Consider the following 16613-nt stretch of genomic DNA (forward strand, 5'->3'; position numbering starts at 1 on the left):
CAGAGTATTCAACTCCCTTCTACGGCAGGTTTTCTAGTATTGTGAAAGTAATTTACATAAAAGTGGACCTATTCTCATGATCAGTGCTTCGCCCTAGTTTCTGCTTCGTTAACGTTTTGTTTTCTATTCCCTACGCTGTCCTTTTAAATGTGGTTGCGGGTAGCACTTTCTCTTCTTAATCAATCTCTTTTATTTGCAGGTGATCTACATACATAACCTTGTAGACAGAAGTATGTCTTATGTATTTGTAAACGATTCTTCCCAAACAAACGTCCCTCTGCTGCAGGCGTGCATTGATGGAGACTTTACCTATTCCAAGCGACTCCTGGAAAGCGGCTTTGACCCAAACATTCGTGACACAAGAGGGCGAACAGGCCTTCACCTAGCAGCAGCCCGTGGGAATGTGGATATCTGTCAACTGCTGCACAAATTTGGTGCTGATCTTCTTGCCACAGATTATCAGGGGAACACAGCCCTCCACATGTGTGGCCATGTTGATACTATCCAGTTCCTAGTGTCAAATGGGCTCAAAATTGACATATGGTAAGCTTGCTTTACAATCCCTTCTCTTGGTAGGTTCAGTCATTCTGCTAGCCATCTATGACATTATTTTGTAGGCTTGACTGACTTTGAAATGTCACAAAGTTTGTTCCCTTTGCAAAAAGAAAAGAGTTCAGAGGAAAATATTCCCACAAAAACATTTTGTGTGTGACAAAAGTGTTTTTCGCATGGGTCATTTCCAACAACATACTTTTTACAGGATTTTTTGCCTTCAGTTTTTATTCCAAAAGTACCTCAACATTCGTGTATTTCAAAAAAGGTTGCAGAGTTGAAAAATCTTCATGAGGGTTGCAGAGGAAATCTATGCAAATTAGCTCACCTCTAGTCTATTGTGACCTTCCGTTTTGAAAGAAGAATTAAATATTCATTAACAAATATGGTCAAGTCAAGAATATCAGAGCTGTGTCCGGTTGATGTTTGGCAGTGTGATATACAGTAATGATGCAGTGTTAAATGCTTTACCAAAGTTAGGTTTGCAAGATGTGAATAGGCTCAACTTTATTGTAATGGTAGTTCTTTAGTTTGAGAATTTCTGTTAAATACACGTGCAACCACATATATTAAAAATGCTTTTAAATGTATATATATTTGTCTTACACATGCATAAATGTATAATTGTGTTGGATCATTCAGTTTATGTAGCTTTTTTTACCACACTGAAAAGTGCAGGGGAAGTGAGTCTTTATCTCCAATTTTTGTTTTAATGATATGCATTAACTCATTATTAGCACCTCCAAATCATCACTCTGTTTATAGACCTTGCGCTGCTCATAGCCAAGCCAGAATGACCACAAACTGGAAAGCAAAACTTCCATCAGGAAATGTAATGGAAACATGGGGTCATTAAATGGTTGGTGCCAAAAGCAAGGCCCTGCACAGGGAGGTGCCCAAAGACGACACACGATTCCCATACTCCACCCTCGGTGTTTTACCTGTGCCTGTTTGCCCTGGAATAGTCACACTGACCATGACCCCATAGAAGTATTGACTCTATTAGGAACACCCCTCAGTAGGACGCCCAACCTGCCTTCTCCTGGATAACAAATAGATCGGATAAAATCCTCTTTTCTCTCCCCTACCTAGTACTTGCACCTCTCTATATTAAATTGATTCTCTGCTCCATTCTTGCAACCATAGTAACCCATGTAAATTAATAGACCTATCATGCTTCTTAATGGGTCCACAAGCACCACTAGCTCACCATAGCTAGGTTTTCTTTTCAAAGTTGAAGTTTATAACCGGAAAAACCTAGCCACAACCCTTCTTCTCTTTTTCGGGATACATTCTAATGCTGTTCCATACTGTTTCTAGAAGTTGGTTTATAAGCATAGCCTCTTTAATATATTATATCAAAGTTCAGGTGCTTTACAGTTGTGCACCACAAACGCACACGTGTAAACATACGGTATCCAAATATTGTGACGTCTTGTAATTGTTTAGAGTCCTGGTTGTAAAACTATCTTCATCCTCTCCTTTTCGTCTGTTTGAAACAATCAACTAAGAGAAAAATTCAATAAAGTAGTTTTAAAAAAATAGTGCCACAAAATCAGATGTTAGTTGAGTGGAAAAAAATGAAATGTAAGGCACGCCCAGAATAAAATCTGATACCAGAAAAAGATTCACATTTCCCTTGCACTTTTCTAATGCTGTAAATATTGTATTGCTCCATTGACACTGCAAATCATTTTCATACTCATGCTCTCAAAGTGTATTGTTTGATTCCACTCTTGTTTGTATTTTGTTGCTGTATTTGGGTAAAATAATCACTGTACGGACTGCTATGAAATGAATATGAATATTCAGAGCCATAAAAGCTCAGCTAAACAACGAACAGCAGATCTTATTTGTATGTTAAGGTGTGTAAAACCACTTTAGAAAGTTTTATATTTTGCTGTAAATTTAAAGGCATGGAATCATATTATTAGGTTAGCTGGGTTTCCAGACTAGTTTTATTCAATAGTCTAATCAGAAGCTCAATTCCAAAGCCTTACTGAAAAACTTTTCCACCTTCCATAGCCTGGTAACACTTTAACACCTTCATATTTCCAACCTCTGCTTTGGAGACTAAACACCATAATTTATGCACATATCATTTGCAGCATTACAATCATCTCCCACTTTTACTAAAGGAATCCCACGTGCAGTCTGTACACGTTGATTCATTGGTCTGTCTCATTGCCGATACCACAAGCTAAAGCTTGAGGCAGTGAGTATCTCTTTAAACTGTGATTGGATTTTAGAATATTATTTACTTAAAGTTTCAGCTTTAAAATGGAGGGCACTTTTACTAACTGAAGTTAAATGTTTCCATAACATTTTCCTAAAGCATTGAACCATCCGAATCTAGATTTATATCTTAAAATTAAAATGTTTACTTTTCATGTTATGTGGAGCATCATGACCTTCAGAATATTTGTAATGGTCCTTTCTTTGATATTCATGTCTTGTTGATCAGTAATCATCAGGGTGCAACACCGCTTGTCCTCGCAAAACGTAGAGGCGTGAATAAGGAAGTGATCCGATTATTGGAGTCTTTAGAAGAGCAAGAGATGAAAGGATTTAATAGAAGTGCTCCCTGCAAGCTGGAGACCATGCAGACTGCTGAAAGCGAAAGGTACATCTGGGAATAGTAATCTACTGACACCCTCTCCTACTTTTGAAATCAGTGGAGCAAGAGCTTTAGTTCTACTCATTACGCTTACTAAACTAATATACTTATAATTCAGACACAACACTGAATAGCATATTTCCTAGTATGTATTCCTTTAAAGTACCTTATTGTTGAACATTTTAGCTCAGTCCTGGAAAGATCCTCAGATCGTCTTTTAGACAGGGGTTCGCTATACCCAACTCCATTTGTCTTATCTTATTACTGTTATTTTATGGCTTGGGGTGGGGGACTGGAATCTTTGACTCCACTTGCCTTTTTGCTGCATATTTGATTTCCTCGATTTGTTACTTTTCTTTGAGTTTGGTGGCTCTGCAAGTGATGCCTATCGCTCGCCTCAAGATGGAGGAATTACACCGTTTGTAAGAGAATCCTGAGATCAGAAAGTGGTATAATTTAAAGGAAAAACATGTTATTTTTTCTGTTTGTTTGGCATTGGGTTTTGTACCGGGGAATCCTGTTGGTAGAACAAGTTTACCGAATTGTAGTGCTCTGCAAATTGTTGTTGGTAAACTAACCAATACGAAACAGCAAGGCACTGGATAGTAAGTAAAGGCAGACATCTTAGAAGGCTTATGAACTAAGCCTAATTTTCAAAGGATTTGAGCTGTGGCAGTCAAGATAACTAATTATTGCAAAGTTTTGAAAAGAGAGGACTAAATATTCTATTGAACTCTATTCTCTGCCATGTTATAAACATTGCTGTTATGTACATGGAGCACAAATCAACATAAAACTAGTGGTTTTAGAGGGAAGGGTGTAGATAGCAATTATCTGTGCTGAATGCTTTCCTTTTGAAATGAAAAATTTGAGAGGGCTTGATTATAGTCTTTGTGCACCCGAGGGCATTCTCAAACAGTCTTGCATCTTTCTATGTTGCACTGCTTATTTGAAAGTACAAATGATCTCCCTAAAAATAATCTAGCCTTGGTCAGTTTTGTTTCATGATCTGTGGAAGGGTAAACATTAGATATGAGTTTTCCAGAGTAGGGAATAGCAACTCTTTGTGAGCAGTCCGTGGATGTGCTTTAATCGGCTACATTTGCCAGTGTCAGAGCAGCGCCTTCGACATATGTATACAGGATTAGACATTCAGACATTCATACCAAGGTGTTATCTCCACTATTCGTAAGCCATCTTTCTCTTGCTTTTATTTATAGGTAGTCTTCTTGCAGTTACTAGTTCCTTTTGTGAGGTCTCATATTGTGTACAATGCTCTAAATCTGCATTCATTATCTGTGGGTATTGGAGGACAAGCTTTTTTGCTTTATTCATTTCTCTTCTTTTTTAATTTAAAATAAAGCATATGTCGGGCATGTCCTAGTAAATTGACTCAATCATGGTTGTTTTGTCACACATTTTAAAGCAAATTTGTGTTTTTGGCAAATGGAAAACATTGTTTAGGTGCAATAGTCTGCTTATGTCCCTAAATTTGACACACAGCATTTCAGTTATCCAAGAAGCTTAAATAGCAACGCTTTTAAAATTATATCAAATGGCAGCTCTGTAATACATTTAGAGGAATACATGAGTGGTTTTATTCACAGAAAGTTTTAAAACGTGATCTTAAAAAATACTTGCAGGTTGTGATTTACAACTCCCGAAGCAGTGTTTTAGGGTTTTATTTGCCCTGGTTATATATCTGATTCTCAAACAGCATGTCCCTCAGAATGATTTGTCAATCAAGGATGTTTTCCTTTTTTGAATAAGGAATATTTTTCTGTTTAAGAATATTTTGCATTTAAGGAAAGTAATAATTTCGATGGAAAAATGTGCTTTCTCAATTCCTATTATTTTAATTTCCAGTACAGCATAGAAGAAAACTAGACTGGAAAGTTGGCATCCCCCAGTTGTTTCTTCACTTTCCTTATGTCATATTTGTAGCAAAATGTTTCATTTATTGCACCATTCCTGCATTTGTGTTCTAGTAATAAACGCAATAACTCTAAAGGGGTGATTAAGAAAAATCATCTGAACCTGGTGTGTGGAATTTAATAAAATATCTATTTGTCCATGGGGCAAGTTGCATCATAAATGTACATGTCCTGTAACAAAATCCACTTGCCCTTTTTGTGTCATGTAATGCGGCGACAAATTATGGCAGCAATCTCATTATATAGGAGCTCTGATATAGCCTCCCAGGTTATGCCAGCGCTCATACCATAGTAGGGTTTAAATACTAGCAATTCCTTTAAGTTGCCACATTTTCACGGTTCTACATACTGGGGCTGAAGGTAGTGGTAAGCAATAGTTACAACGTTAGAATGCCCTTTTGAGTTGGTGCAAACCTACTTACTTGCATGTTTTAAAGGTTTTGACCAACTCTTCTCTAATCTTTTCCCATACTGAGAAAGGTTGAAAATTTACTCCTGACGATGGCAGACGTAAAACTACTTCCAGGTTAGGGAAAAAAGTGGTTTGAAGGAAAGTGAACTTACAAACACTCAGATTTACGCCTGAGCAAATCTACACATGCATATTTGCTCATGCTAAAATGCAGTTCACAGATATTTTCTAGGAGAACTATTTCTTGGCCTTCTTTTGTAAATTCTTGTGAATTTATAAAAGCTGTACATCTGCGCTTAATGCAAGGACATATACCATGGGTGCACTTTTGAGATTTTCTTTAATAATTGGGCTTCTAATTAGGTCTGGTGTTAACCATGACCTTTTGTGTTTATTAAAATTCTGTTTCTCTCTCTCTATGAGCTGGCTTCACTGTGAGTGACATCATTCTGCTCTTTCACAAGGAGCATTACAGCACACAAAGTAGTTTTGTTCAGTGCCGGGAACTACTGTAGCAATGTGTGCTTTTTGGGACCCAAAACAATTTTTGCTTTTGCCAATGTTTGCTATAATGATGAGGGCCAGGTAGCTTCCACACCAATATGGTTTTACTAAAACCTTCCTAAAGCAAGTCACGCATTGACATACCAAAAGGCTGACCACTAATTTCAGACCTACTGGCTTTGCCAATGCTTGTTTACTTTTTTATGTTTCCCATAATCTTATTGAAACGGGTTATACTGATTTTCCATTATGAATGTTTTTGGGAAATACTAGCATACATCAACACATTTTACTAAGTGAGGCTGCAAAGAAATGGTACCTAAAAGTTTACAGTAGTTTAGAGAAATGTTTTCTTTCCTACTTGCATTTTTTTGTGAACATTTTATTTTGAAAGCAAAGAATCGTCAATCTTGCTTTCAAGCTTCTGCAAATATTTGTATCCAATCAGAGAGCAGTCTGGGAGCATTATACGTAGCCTCATATTGCCAAACTTTGAAAATGTGTGTACACATTTTTATACTGGAACCACTGTCAGTGGTGCAGTCCAAGCTTACAACATTTACTTAGAGCTTTCACCCTAATAATAAAGGTTTTGCATTAATGAACCATAAATACAAGTTTGAACATCATTCACATATGGACACAAATAGTACCTTTACTGCAGACAATGCCTTTCCCTTATCCATAATGAGGTACTGCAAACTGGTAGCCAAACGGTTTGTGATGTAAGGGGTTTGGGCCTATTTGTTCCAAGGACAAAATACACATGAAAACCTGTTGCCCTTAACCCTAAAGAAAATGTTCTGGACATCGGGCTATAGAAATTCCACATCCCTGCCTAAACAGTCCTATAGATTTATCAGAGGGCAGAAGTATAAGACATTGTGTATTGTGGGGGCAAAATGGACATTTCTGCAAAATTTGTTAGCACAAAATTAAAAGACAGTACTTAAAGCCATGTAGACTGTTGATGTAAATGCTACTGTTTTTCTATTAACAGTAGATGGTGTGTTTGATGTTGAGACCTACAGTTCTAACTGGTTGTTATAACAAAATAGAACAAATGCCAAGTCTCATTTTAGAGCCTGAGGGATCTGTGGCTTGGCTCTAGATCTCTGCATATGAAGTGCAGAAAACCTTTTTGTATTATGCACTATTATTAAAAAACGGATTGCCGTATTAAGGAAATGTGTTGTTGCTTAATGTAAAGCGCAACCATGGCAGTGAAACCTAAAGCTTTTATAAACTTACATTGTCTTTTGTCCATACATTGTCAATCAATGAGCAAGTGGTCAACTTTAAGGCACTCATAAAATCTAAAAATCTTTTCTTAAAAATTTTAGAACCATACATCTATGCAAGGCTTTCAGTTACCCAGAACTTAGCTTTTCAAAGTCCTTTTGTCTTTCAAGAACTTCACCAGCAAGACACATTTTTTGTTCAGGCAAAATACCCCTAAAAAAGCAACAAGATAAAGGTTGAGCAATTATTAGTTGTCTTTAGTTGAACTAGAGATAAAGACTTTTGCTTTGCGTTGATAGCACAAATGCAGTATAGAGTGGTGTGAGCTGGACTCAGTAAATGCCAGCAACCTGATAAGATGGATGTTTGTAGACAGTTGCCATATCAGCCCCTCCTCCTTGGTCCATAAAAAGCAATGATCTAAAAAAAGACAATTTGTAGGTCTCACCTGCACCGTCTGTTATCGAACACCTGTAGTCACTTTTACATTAAAATATATATGCAATAGTCGGATTTGGGTCAGCTCCTAGCTCTTGATTGGATAGCTTTCTTGTCTATCTCAATTTCCTGCATCTTATTTGATGGCTTTCCTTTGGAATGCTCACACCTCTAGAGCACTTCTCGTTTCTGGAGTGTCCTCCGATTACTCACATTCACTGAACTACTTTTTGATGTATTTTAGCACTCTGTGCGAGTCCATGTGTGTTCTTGCGCTCGTCCCCCCTCTCCTTTGTGCTGCTCCTCTCTTCCCTCGTCCCATTCCCACCTCGCACTCTCCGTGTTTCTCTCCTACTACCCTGTTTGTCTTTTGCTTGTCCTAGCCGTACCTGGCCCACTCAGCCTTTTTATTTAAATGAATACTCCCCACTCATTTTAGCTTGCCAGTGCCTCTTGTCATTGTATAATTGCTTGATCAAAACCCTTGGGCTTCTCTTATTCACTTGCTCCTCTCCATCCCTCACTTATTTTTGTTACGTTTTAGAAGCGTGAGACTTCTGCAATTTGCTACCAGGCTGCTCCGTTTTGTAACTGTGCATTCGTACACATTTTATCATTACTATTTTGTTTTAATTTACTGCTCCAAGATGGGCATCCGCTACAATGAAATGGTAAGTTGAATAATTTGGCCATCGCGTGCTGTATGAGAGCTGACTCATGCATGCATAAACGTCATCACGTGGGAACAATTGTAGTGTCAAGGCGCATATGCCTGCGTGCATGATGCTTGCATGACTATTGCGCTTGGTATGTTGTTGTTTTTTGGGGGGTTTTCTTTGTGTGTTTTTTGCTGATACTGAACAGCATCAACAAATAGCTTTGGCAAAGCCATTATGTTTGCATTGGCAAAGCCAAAAGGGAAGACCAATTTACTTTTCCAATTTTAGTTAAACCAGTGCATTACGTAGGATGTAAGTAGCCAATTAGAATACTTGTCAAGCCTATAAAAAGCAATTCATGCAACAAATTGTAGTTAAAAGTGTATTCAACATGCCCTGTTGGTTTTCTTAGGTGACAATTTCTGGAATAACTAACAGAAACCATCAACTGCCTTTTGCCAGAGGGTAGTACTTTCTCTTCTATTTGTAAATGTGGGAACAGAAGGTGAGATTAATATTGTGAATAATCGGAGCAGTAGACTGGAAAAAAAATCCAGTGTTCCAGAAGCCATGACCGTAATAAGAGCAGTGCATCATTAGCACCAGCATTGATAATAGTAATGGGAAGAATGTATGAGCATGGACAATGCAATTAAAATTGACAAAACTTTCTAGGTTTATGCTGCAATAGTTGTGAGTGAAGATCTTTAGGAGTAATATCTTGTTAAGCAAGAAACAGGAAGTGCTGGGATGCCCTCGGGTAGCCATGCGCTATACACATGTGTATTCATTCAGTCATTCTTTAAGAGTGCAAAGGGCATCCGTTTAAACTGGAAACACCCAGTTGAGAACCATGCTGCCCCCTTGAGACTAGACACCATCTACGTACCTGAATACCTCCCATATAACTCAAAGATCTCCCTTGCTCTCTTTAGGAATATATCTTGGTCTGCCAGGTATAGCAAAATGTCATCTGCATAGAGGTATATCCATTCTTCCCAAGTCCATTCCCATTGCCAGCCCCATGTCTGGGTATCTACCCTTATCCATTCCGCCAGGGGCTGTACTGCTAAAGCAAATAGCATGGGGGATGGGGCAGCCCTGTCTGGTGCCTCTCTTTATTGTCATCGCCCAAGTTTCATTCACTTTGAGTCGCGCCCTGGGGTTCCTGTAGAAAAACGTAATCCAGGCCAAAAACTTGGGCCCGAATCCCATTTTCCTCAGAATAGCAAAGAGGGAGGACCACATTACCCAGTCAAAAGCCTTATTGGCATCCAGAGACGCCACAGCCGAATAAATTGTTGCCCTCATTACCATATTTTATTATTATACAATTTGTGAGGGTTCAGTTTAATCGATCTGTGTGGCATGAATCCGGTCTGGTCTGGATGCACCGGGTCTTTGATTATTCCTCGTCAGTAGATTAGACAAGACCTTGGCCAGTATTTTGGCTTCAGAGTTAAGCAGCGGAGTTGGGCAGTAGAAACCCCTTCTGTCTGTAGGCTTCACAGCTTGGAGAATGGGTATAACTGTCTCCATGCGGAGGTATCTAGGTAGTTGGTGCACCTCCGCGTATTGTAATGGCATATTAATCTTACAGGACCTTTTCTTTAGAAATACAGCGGAAACACCATTTGGGATCAGGGCCTTCCCAGCCTGCAGCTGTGTCAGTGTCCTCTGTATTTCCTCTTCTGTCAAGTCTACCTCTAGATCAAGGGCTCTATCCGTGCTAACCTCTGGCATGGGCAGTCCAGTACGAAGCCCTTCAGGACTGAGTCCTGGAAGGACACTTTCCTTGCCTAGAATTCCAACATGTAGTCTGCCATGGTGGTCGCTATCCCCTCACTGCCTCTGATTTATTCACTGGTAGGGCCCAGTATTTTGGTTATGTGCTTCCTACCTAGTTCTCTGCAGGGAGCCGAGCCACAACCTTGCCCGCTTTACCAACCGCTTCATATATACGGCCCTCTTAAGCTAGATGAGTCTGTTTTAATTTCATTGGTTACAAGGGATCTATATTCCTCCTGTTTGTAGCTCATCTGCGTTTTGGTGCGAGCTGCCGGTTGCCTGGCATACTCCGTCTCCAGTACCCAGATTTCCCTCACAAAGTCAAAACAGGATTTATCTCTCTGTCTCTCTTCCCCAACTTCTCCTGAGACTATCACTCCCTGTATGGTAGCTTTATAGGCTTTCCATAGGGTAGCCTTTTTCTGTGTTCTCCCCGAAGTAGTTTCTGTGTTTTCCCCGAAGTAGTTTCTGTGTTCTCCCCAAAGTAGTTTTCCACTGCCGTCTTAAGGCGTGTCACCTCCCCCTGATTTCTCTATGTAGCCATCCTCCATTTGCCTCTCCCTCTTTATTTGGCCATCTCTAGCTTAACAGTCAAGGGGCCATGATCTGAAATCCCCTGTGAGTGTATATCTTGATTGGGGCCAATCTTGGTTTGAGTCCAGTACCATATTAAAGTCTCCACCTAATACACCTGTGACCCGTGGCAAATCTGCCATAAGTGGACCAAGACTATGTAATCTATAAATTTATAACCCCCAGCCGGATATAAACATTAATAAGCTCCACCTTTCCCCCCCTCCCAGTTTACCTCCATGGGATACCTGCCTATCGTGTCCGTCCTTACCTTGATCTCCATGAATGCCATTGTGCAACAGGTTGGTAAAATGTGTTGGAAACTGCATCTGCAGCATCCTTTGTATTTCAGATGCAGAGTGGGCTGTTTGTAAGTCAAAAGTTCCTGCCCCTGAAGTTAAGGCACCTCTTTTTAGATTGCTATTGCAACAAGCATATTCAATTTATCAAAGCACATATTTATCATGTTTATTTTTGGCCAAGGAATATTTTCAAACAACCTCGGTAGAGTAGTATACAAAGTGATACCACAATATTGTAGTGTTTTTTTTCGCAGTTCGTAAGCAGGTAAACCCAGAACATTCCTCAACAGCTATCATTTGTCCTTATAAGATGGGACCCGATGCCTAGAAGCATTCAATAAGCGGGAATGAAGGGGGGCAGGTATTCCAACCAACCAACAGTTCAGTCCTGGCTTCAAAGGGTTACAAGATCCATGCAGAGTGATGGAATCTGGGAAGAGTGAGTCAGCTAAAACATTTGAACACCCAAAAGTGCTTATAAATGATAGATTGTCTGTGTTGGTGCAAAATAATTCAAGCTAGAATTCCCCAGGCATGATCTCTAAAAAGGCATTGTGTATTTTGTATACCAGCCCATTGACCTCTGTTTTTGACAGTCCTAGAAATTGAAAGCCATAATTGGTAAGATGATTACTCCAGGTAGGCGCCACATGGAGGATGGATGTTCTGCCACAGGAAACTGGGTACTTTCTATCTCCTCAATACTTAAGAGTATATATCTCCTCAATACTTAAAAGGGTATATGTTTCCTCAATACTTAAATATTTCCTCATTACTTAAAACGGTATATGTTGCTTATTTTTTGGCCATCATTTTCTGGTTTGAGGTCAGATGGTAAGGATCAAACATGCCAATATCGTTTATAAGCTGTCATGGTATTTTGCCATCTTTTAAGTAAAGGCTAATTTAATTTTGTTATAGCTCAAATATGAGATTTTAAGATGCACTGCAGATAAAATTATTGTGCTGATGTTGTTTTTTAGGGGTGGGTGGTAAACACCGCTCCTCCGTTGGAGTTACCAAAGTTTTGCCCGCACTGCCTGGAGCGCGGAGTTCTGGATAAGCTCTGTGAACCACCGCACGGTGGACTTTTCCTTGCCTATCACCCGTCACCTGTGTCTCACAGCAGGCAGTGCGCTGCAATACCAGGAAATGAGGGATTTGAACTGAGAGCCAGGTGCACGCTTTGTCAAGGATTTGAATGCAGACACACTTCTGCTTACTCCAGACTTTATGAAAACAGCATTTGATCCTGGTCCTCTCTGATAAGGGTCATCACCTTGAGGATGCAACAATTAAGCTGGTGTTCACAACGGCCAGGGGGTCGAAGAATGCAGTGTGAGTCCGGTGAGCTGGTGCATAATTCTAACGGTAGATCCAGTTTTACTAATGCCTTAAGTGAAATGTGCATACAAGTGAACTATGGTCTACATTTTTGAGTATCTCTGTGAGCTATCCTTGGCAATGGTGTTTTAACAAATGCTAGGATGAGCAACAATAAAACATTTTTGTTTAGTCTCTTTTTTTTGCTATTTTTCGGTAGTACTTCTTTGAAAAGACTGTCATTTAAAACCTCATCACTAGTCTTTTGCCACTTCCGGTTTGGAGGTGTGCTGGGACCTGCACTCATCCATCTCCAGTATCTTGGCAACAGGAGGACCTGCCCAGTACGTGAACCAAGATCATTAGATTGCCACATGTAGGTGGCAGCCCCCAAAACATCAAACTGTGGACCAGATTTACTAAAAAAAGCAGTGCTGCGTTGTGTGAACAGGGAAAGATAAGGTGACACCATATCTATGATGAGTCAAGTGTAAACTATATCAACTGTACTCCTGCAAAGGATTTCATTTTCGTATGTTGGCAAGTAGTGTTGTGCCAAATGTGTATACAAGCTACACCCTCGAGTACAAAATTAGTATCAAAATTTGGTGCAAGAATATCTTTTTGCACACTAGTAGGAGGATGGTACCATTTGTCCCACTCCGCTTCTTGTGGGCACCCGCGCAAAATGAATCTTGCATTGCTAAAAGAAACCATGAAAATTCCTTAAAGCCAACTGGTTCCATATCTTAAGTGTGGTGTTCAAACCATCTCGGTTTTTTAACCAACAAGAGAAATTATTCTGAGACTTGTAATGACCCTCATTTCGTGAGTGTAGTTTTACTGTGCAGTAAACAAGAAACTTTATTACAGGAGCGTAACAAACGCCCCCACAGCCCCCGCGGTGCGGGGGGCCCCACTCTCTTCAGTAAATGAAGGGGGCCCCGGGCCCCCTCAGCTCTTCTGAGAGCTGTGAGAGAGGCTAAGAGAGGCTTGTGCTGAAGCAAACCTCTCTCCCTCCAAAGCAGGTGCAGGCTGTCTGCAGCCTGCTCTGAGCCCCTCGCCCCCTCCCGCTGACTGAAGAGAAACAAAGTATCAACTGGCATTGTTTCTCTTCAGTCAGAGGCGCCAGGACCCTGATTGGGGGTGCAGCCGATCCCGCAGCGAGACAAGACTGTAAATTAACCGCATGCGCGGTAGCGGTTTTCGTCCTGCGCGCCGCGATTCGCAAAAACCCGCGTTACATACGAGCTCAGCTCGTCATCCGCGTAGGGCAGGTTACGCCCATGACGAGCTGAGCTCGTCATCAGCCCCGAAGGGGTTAAGGAAGAGGTCCAGTACACCTCAGATTTGGAGGGGAGTAGAGCTGAGCAAGGAGGGGCGCCCAGCAGCAGCAATTAGGGGGCAGCCTGGAGGGGGGTGGGGGGGGGGGCGGGGGACGTGCTTCGAATTGTATCCCTCCTCCTACACATTTATTAAAACCCCGGTGGCTGCAGATACCCACCCATCCCACAGCTCCCACGACGTGCCCCTGCAATCTGCCTAGGTGTCTGCACACTGGCCCTGGGACAGAGAATACACTCACCCCCCCCCCCCCCCCCCCTCCCTGAGTCCAGCACAGTGAGCCGCCTCCTCACTTGCCTGGACAGCAGAGCTTTCCATCATTCATCACAAGCAGCAGCGCTACCTCGCTTGTGACAGACATCAGTTATCCATTCCACTGCACCCTCGCTTGCTGCTGACAGCAGAGCTATCCCTCGCTTGGCCACAGACAGCAGAACTATGTCTTGCTCCACTGATATACCCCTAGTGAGGCACGTTCCTGTACTCATGAACTGAGGACACAAAGAGACACAGGGTGCTGTCGACACAGGGAGACAAGGGTACAGCGGGCATAGGTACTGAGCATACAGGAAGACAGGTAGCGAGGACACAGGATGACACAATACTGAAGACACGTGAAGACACAGAGACACAGGTACTGAGGACACAGGGAGACAAAGGTACAGCGGGCATAGTTACTGAGCATACAGGAAGACAGGTAGCGAGGACACAGGATGACACAATACTGAAGACACGTGAAGACACAGGTACCGATGACACAGGAAGACAAGGGTACTGTGGACACGTGGAGACACATGAACTGAGGACACAGGAAGACTGGTACCGAGGACACAAGAATGTAAATGTTTTTGTACTTGTATAGCGCACAGCTACCCAACAAGGGTCTCCCGGCGCTTGTACTCATACCGCTGAGGAACCCTTCCTGGCTTTCCTTGTGAAGTGTCCACTCCTGGACACCCCCATGGTGAAACCAGGCATCCCCAGCGCTGTTGGGGGCCGTTGTGGAGATTAAGCAAGCTATTGCCCAGAGTTGCAGCGTGGGGCCCATGATTAGAATAGGCGCTGAGGCGAGAATATCAGGTCAGAGGAATTTATGAGCCCGAGACCCGCCGAGGCAGGAATCGAACCCTGGTCCCAGGCCTGAGCTCTGCATCAAGGTCTGCCGCTCTAACCATTTGAGCCACACTTCTCCACAGACACAGAAGACACGGGTACTGATGACACAGGCAGACACAGGTACTGAGGACTCGTGGAGACAAAGATACCGAGCACACAGGAAGAAACAGATACCGAGGACACAAGAAGACATGGGTACTGAGGACACAAGAAGACATGGGTACAGCGGGCATAGGTACTGATGGCACAGGGAGACACAGATACGGAGGACACAGGAAGACATGGGGTGCTGTGGACACAGGGAGACAAGGGTACAGCGGGCATAGGTACTGAGCATACAGGAAGACAAGTAGACAGAACACAGGAAGACACGGGTACCGATGACACAGGAAGACACGGTACTGAGGACACAGAGAAACACATGTACTGAGGACACAGCAAGACACAGGTACTGATGGCACAGAAAGACTCGGATACCGAGCACACAAGAAGACATGGGTACCGAGGACACAGGAAGACACGGGTACCGATGACAAAGAAAGACACGGGTACTGAGGACACAGAGACACAGGTACTGAGGACACAGGGAGACAAAGGTACAGCGGCATAGGTACTGAGCATACCGGAAGACAGGCAGCGAGGACACAGGATGACACAATACTGAAGACACGTGAAGACACAGGTACCGAGGACACAGGAAGACAAGGGTACTGAGGACACGTGGAGACACATGAACTGAGGACACAGGAAGACTGGTAGCGAGGACACAAGAAGATACGGGTACTGATGACACCGGCAGACACAGGTACTGAGGACTCGTGGAGACAAAGATACCGAGCACACAGGAAGAAACGGATACCGAGGACACAAGAAGACACGGGTACTGAGGACACAGAGACACAGGTACTGAGGACACAGGGAGACAAAGGTACAGCGGCATAGGTACTGAGCATACCGGAAGACAGGTAGCGAGGACACAGGATGACACAATACTGAAGACACGTGAAGACACAGGTACCGAGGACACAGAGACACAGGTACTGAGGACACAGGGAGACAAAGGTACTGAGGACTCGTGGAGACAAAGATACCGAGCACACAGGAAGAAACAGATACCGAGGACACAAGAAGACATGGGTACTGAGGACACCGGCAGACACAGGTACTGAGGACTCGTGGAGACAAAGATACCGAGCACACAGGAAGAAACAGATACCGAGGACACAAGAAGACATGGGTACTGAGGACACAAGAAGACATGGGTACAGCGGGCATAGGTACTGATGGCACAGGGAGACACAGATACGGAGGAAACAGGAAGACATAGGGTGCTGTGGACACAGGGAGACAAGGGTACAGCGGGCATAGGTACTGAGCATACAGGAAGACAAGTAGACAGAACACAGGAAGACACTGATACCGATGACACAGGAAGACACGGGTACTGAGGACACAGAGAAACGCATGTACTGAGGACACAGCAAGACACAGGTACTGATGGCACAGGAAGACTCAGATACCGAGCACACATGAAGACATGGATACCGAGGACACAGGTAGACACGGGTACCGATGACAAAGAAAGAAATGGGTACTGAGGACATAGAGACACAGGTACTGAGGACACAGGGAGACAAAGGTACTGATGACACAGGGAGACAAAGATACAGAGGACACAAAAAGACCTGGGTACTGAGGACACAGGGAGACAAGGGTACAGCGGGCATAGGTACTGAGCATACAGGAAGACAGGTAGACAGGACACAGGAAGACACGGGTACTGAGGACACAGCAAGAAACAGGTACTGA

At 42.6% G+C, this 16613-nt stretch overlaps 1 protein-coding gene across 1 annotated transcript in view; it reads left to right on the forward strand.

Moving 5' to 3' along the window:
- The window catches only part of ANKRD46 (ankyrin repeat domain 46), an 82505-nt gene that overhangs the window by 46407 nt on the left and 19485 nt on the right, over positions 1-16613 (forward strand). Inside the window, exons 3-4 of the mRNA XM_078686949.1 lie at positions 200-543; positions 3017-3175. Of these exons, the coding sequence (XP_078543075.1) occupies positions 233-543; positions 3017-3175 (470 nt within the window). The 5' untranslated portion in view covers positions 200-232. The remainder of the gene's footprint in view (positions 1-199; positions 544-3016; positions 3176-16613) is intronic.

Source organism: Lissotriton helveticus, chromosome 4_1, assembly GCF_964261635.1.
Source record: "Lissotriton helveticus chromosome 4_1, aLisHel1.1, whole genome shotgun sequence".
Lineage (NCBI taxonomy): Eukaryota > Metazoa > Chordata > Amphibia > Caudata > Salamandridae > Lissotriton > Lissotriton helveticus.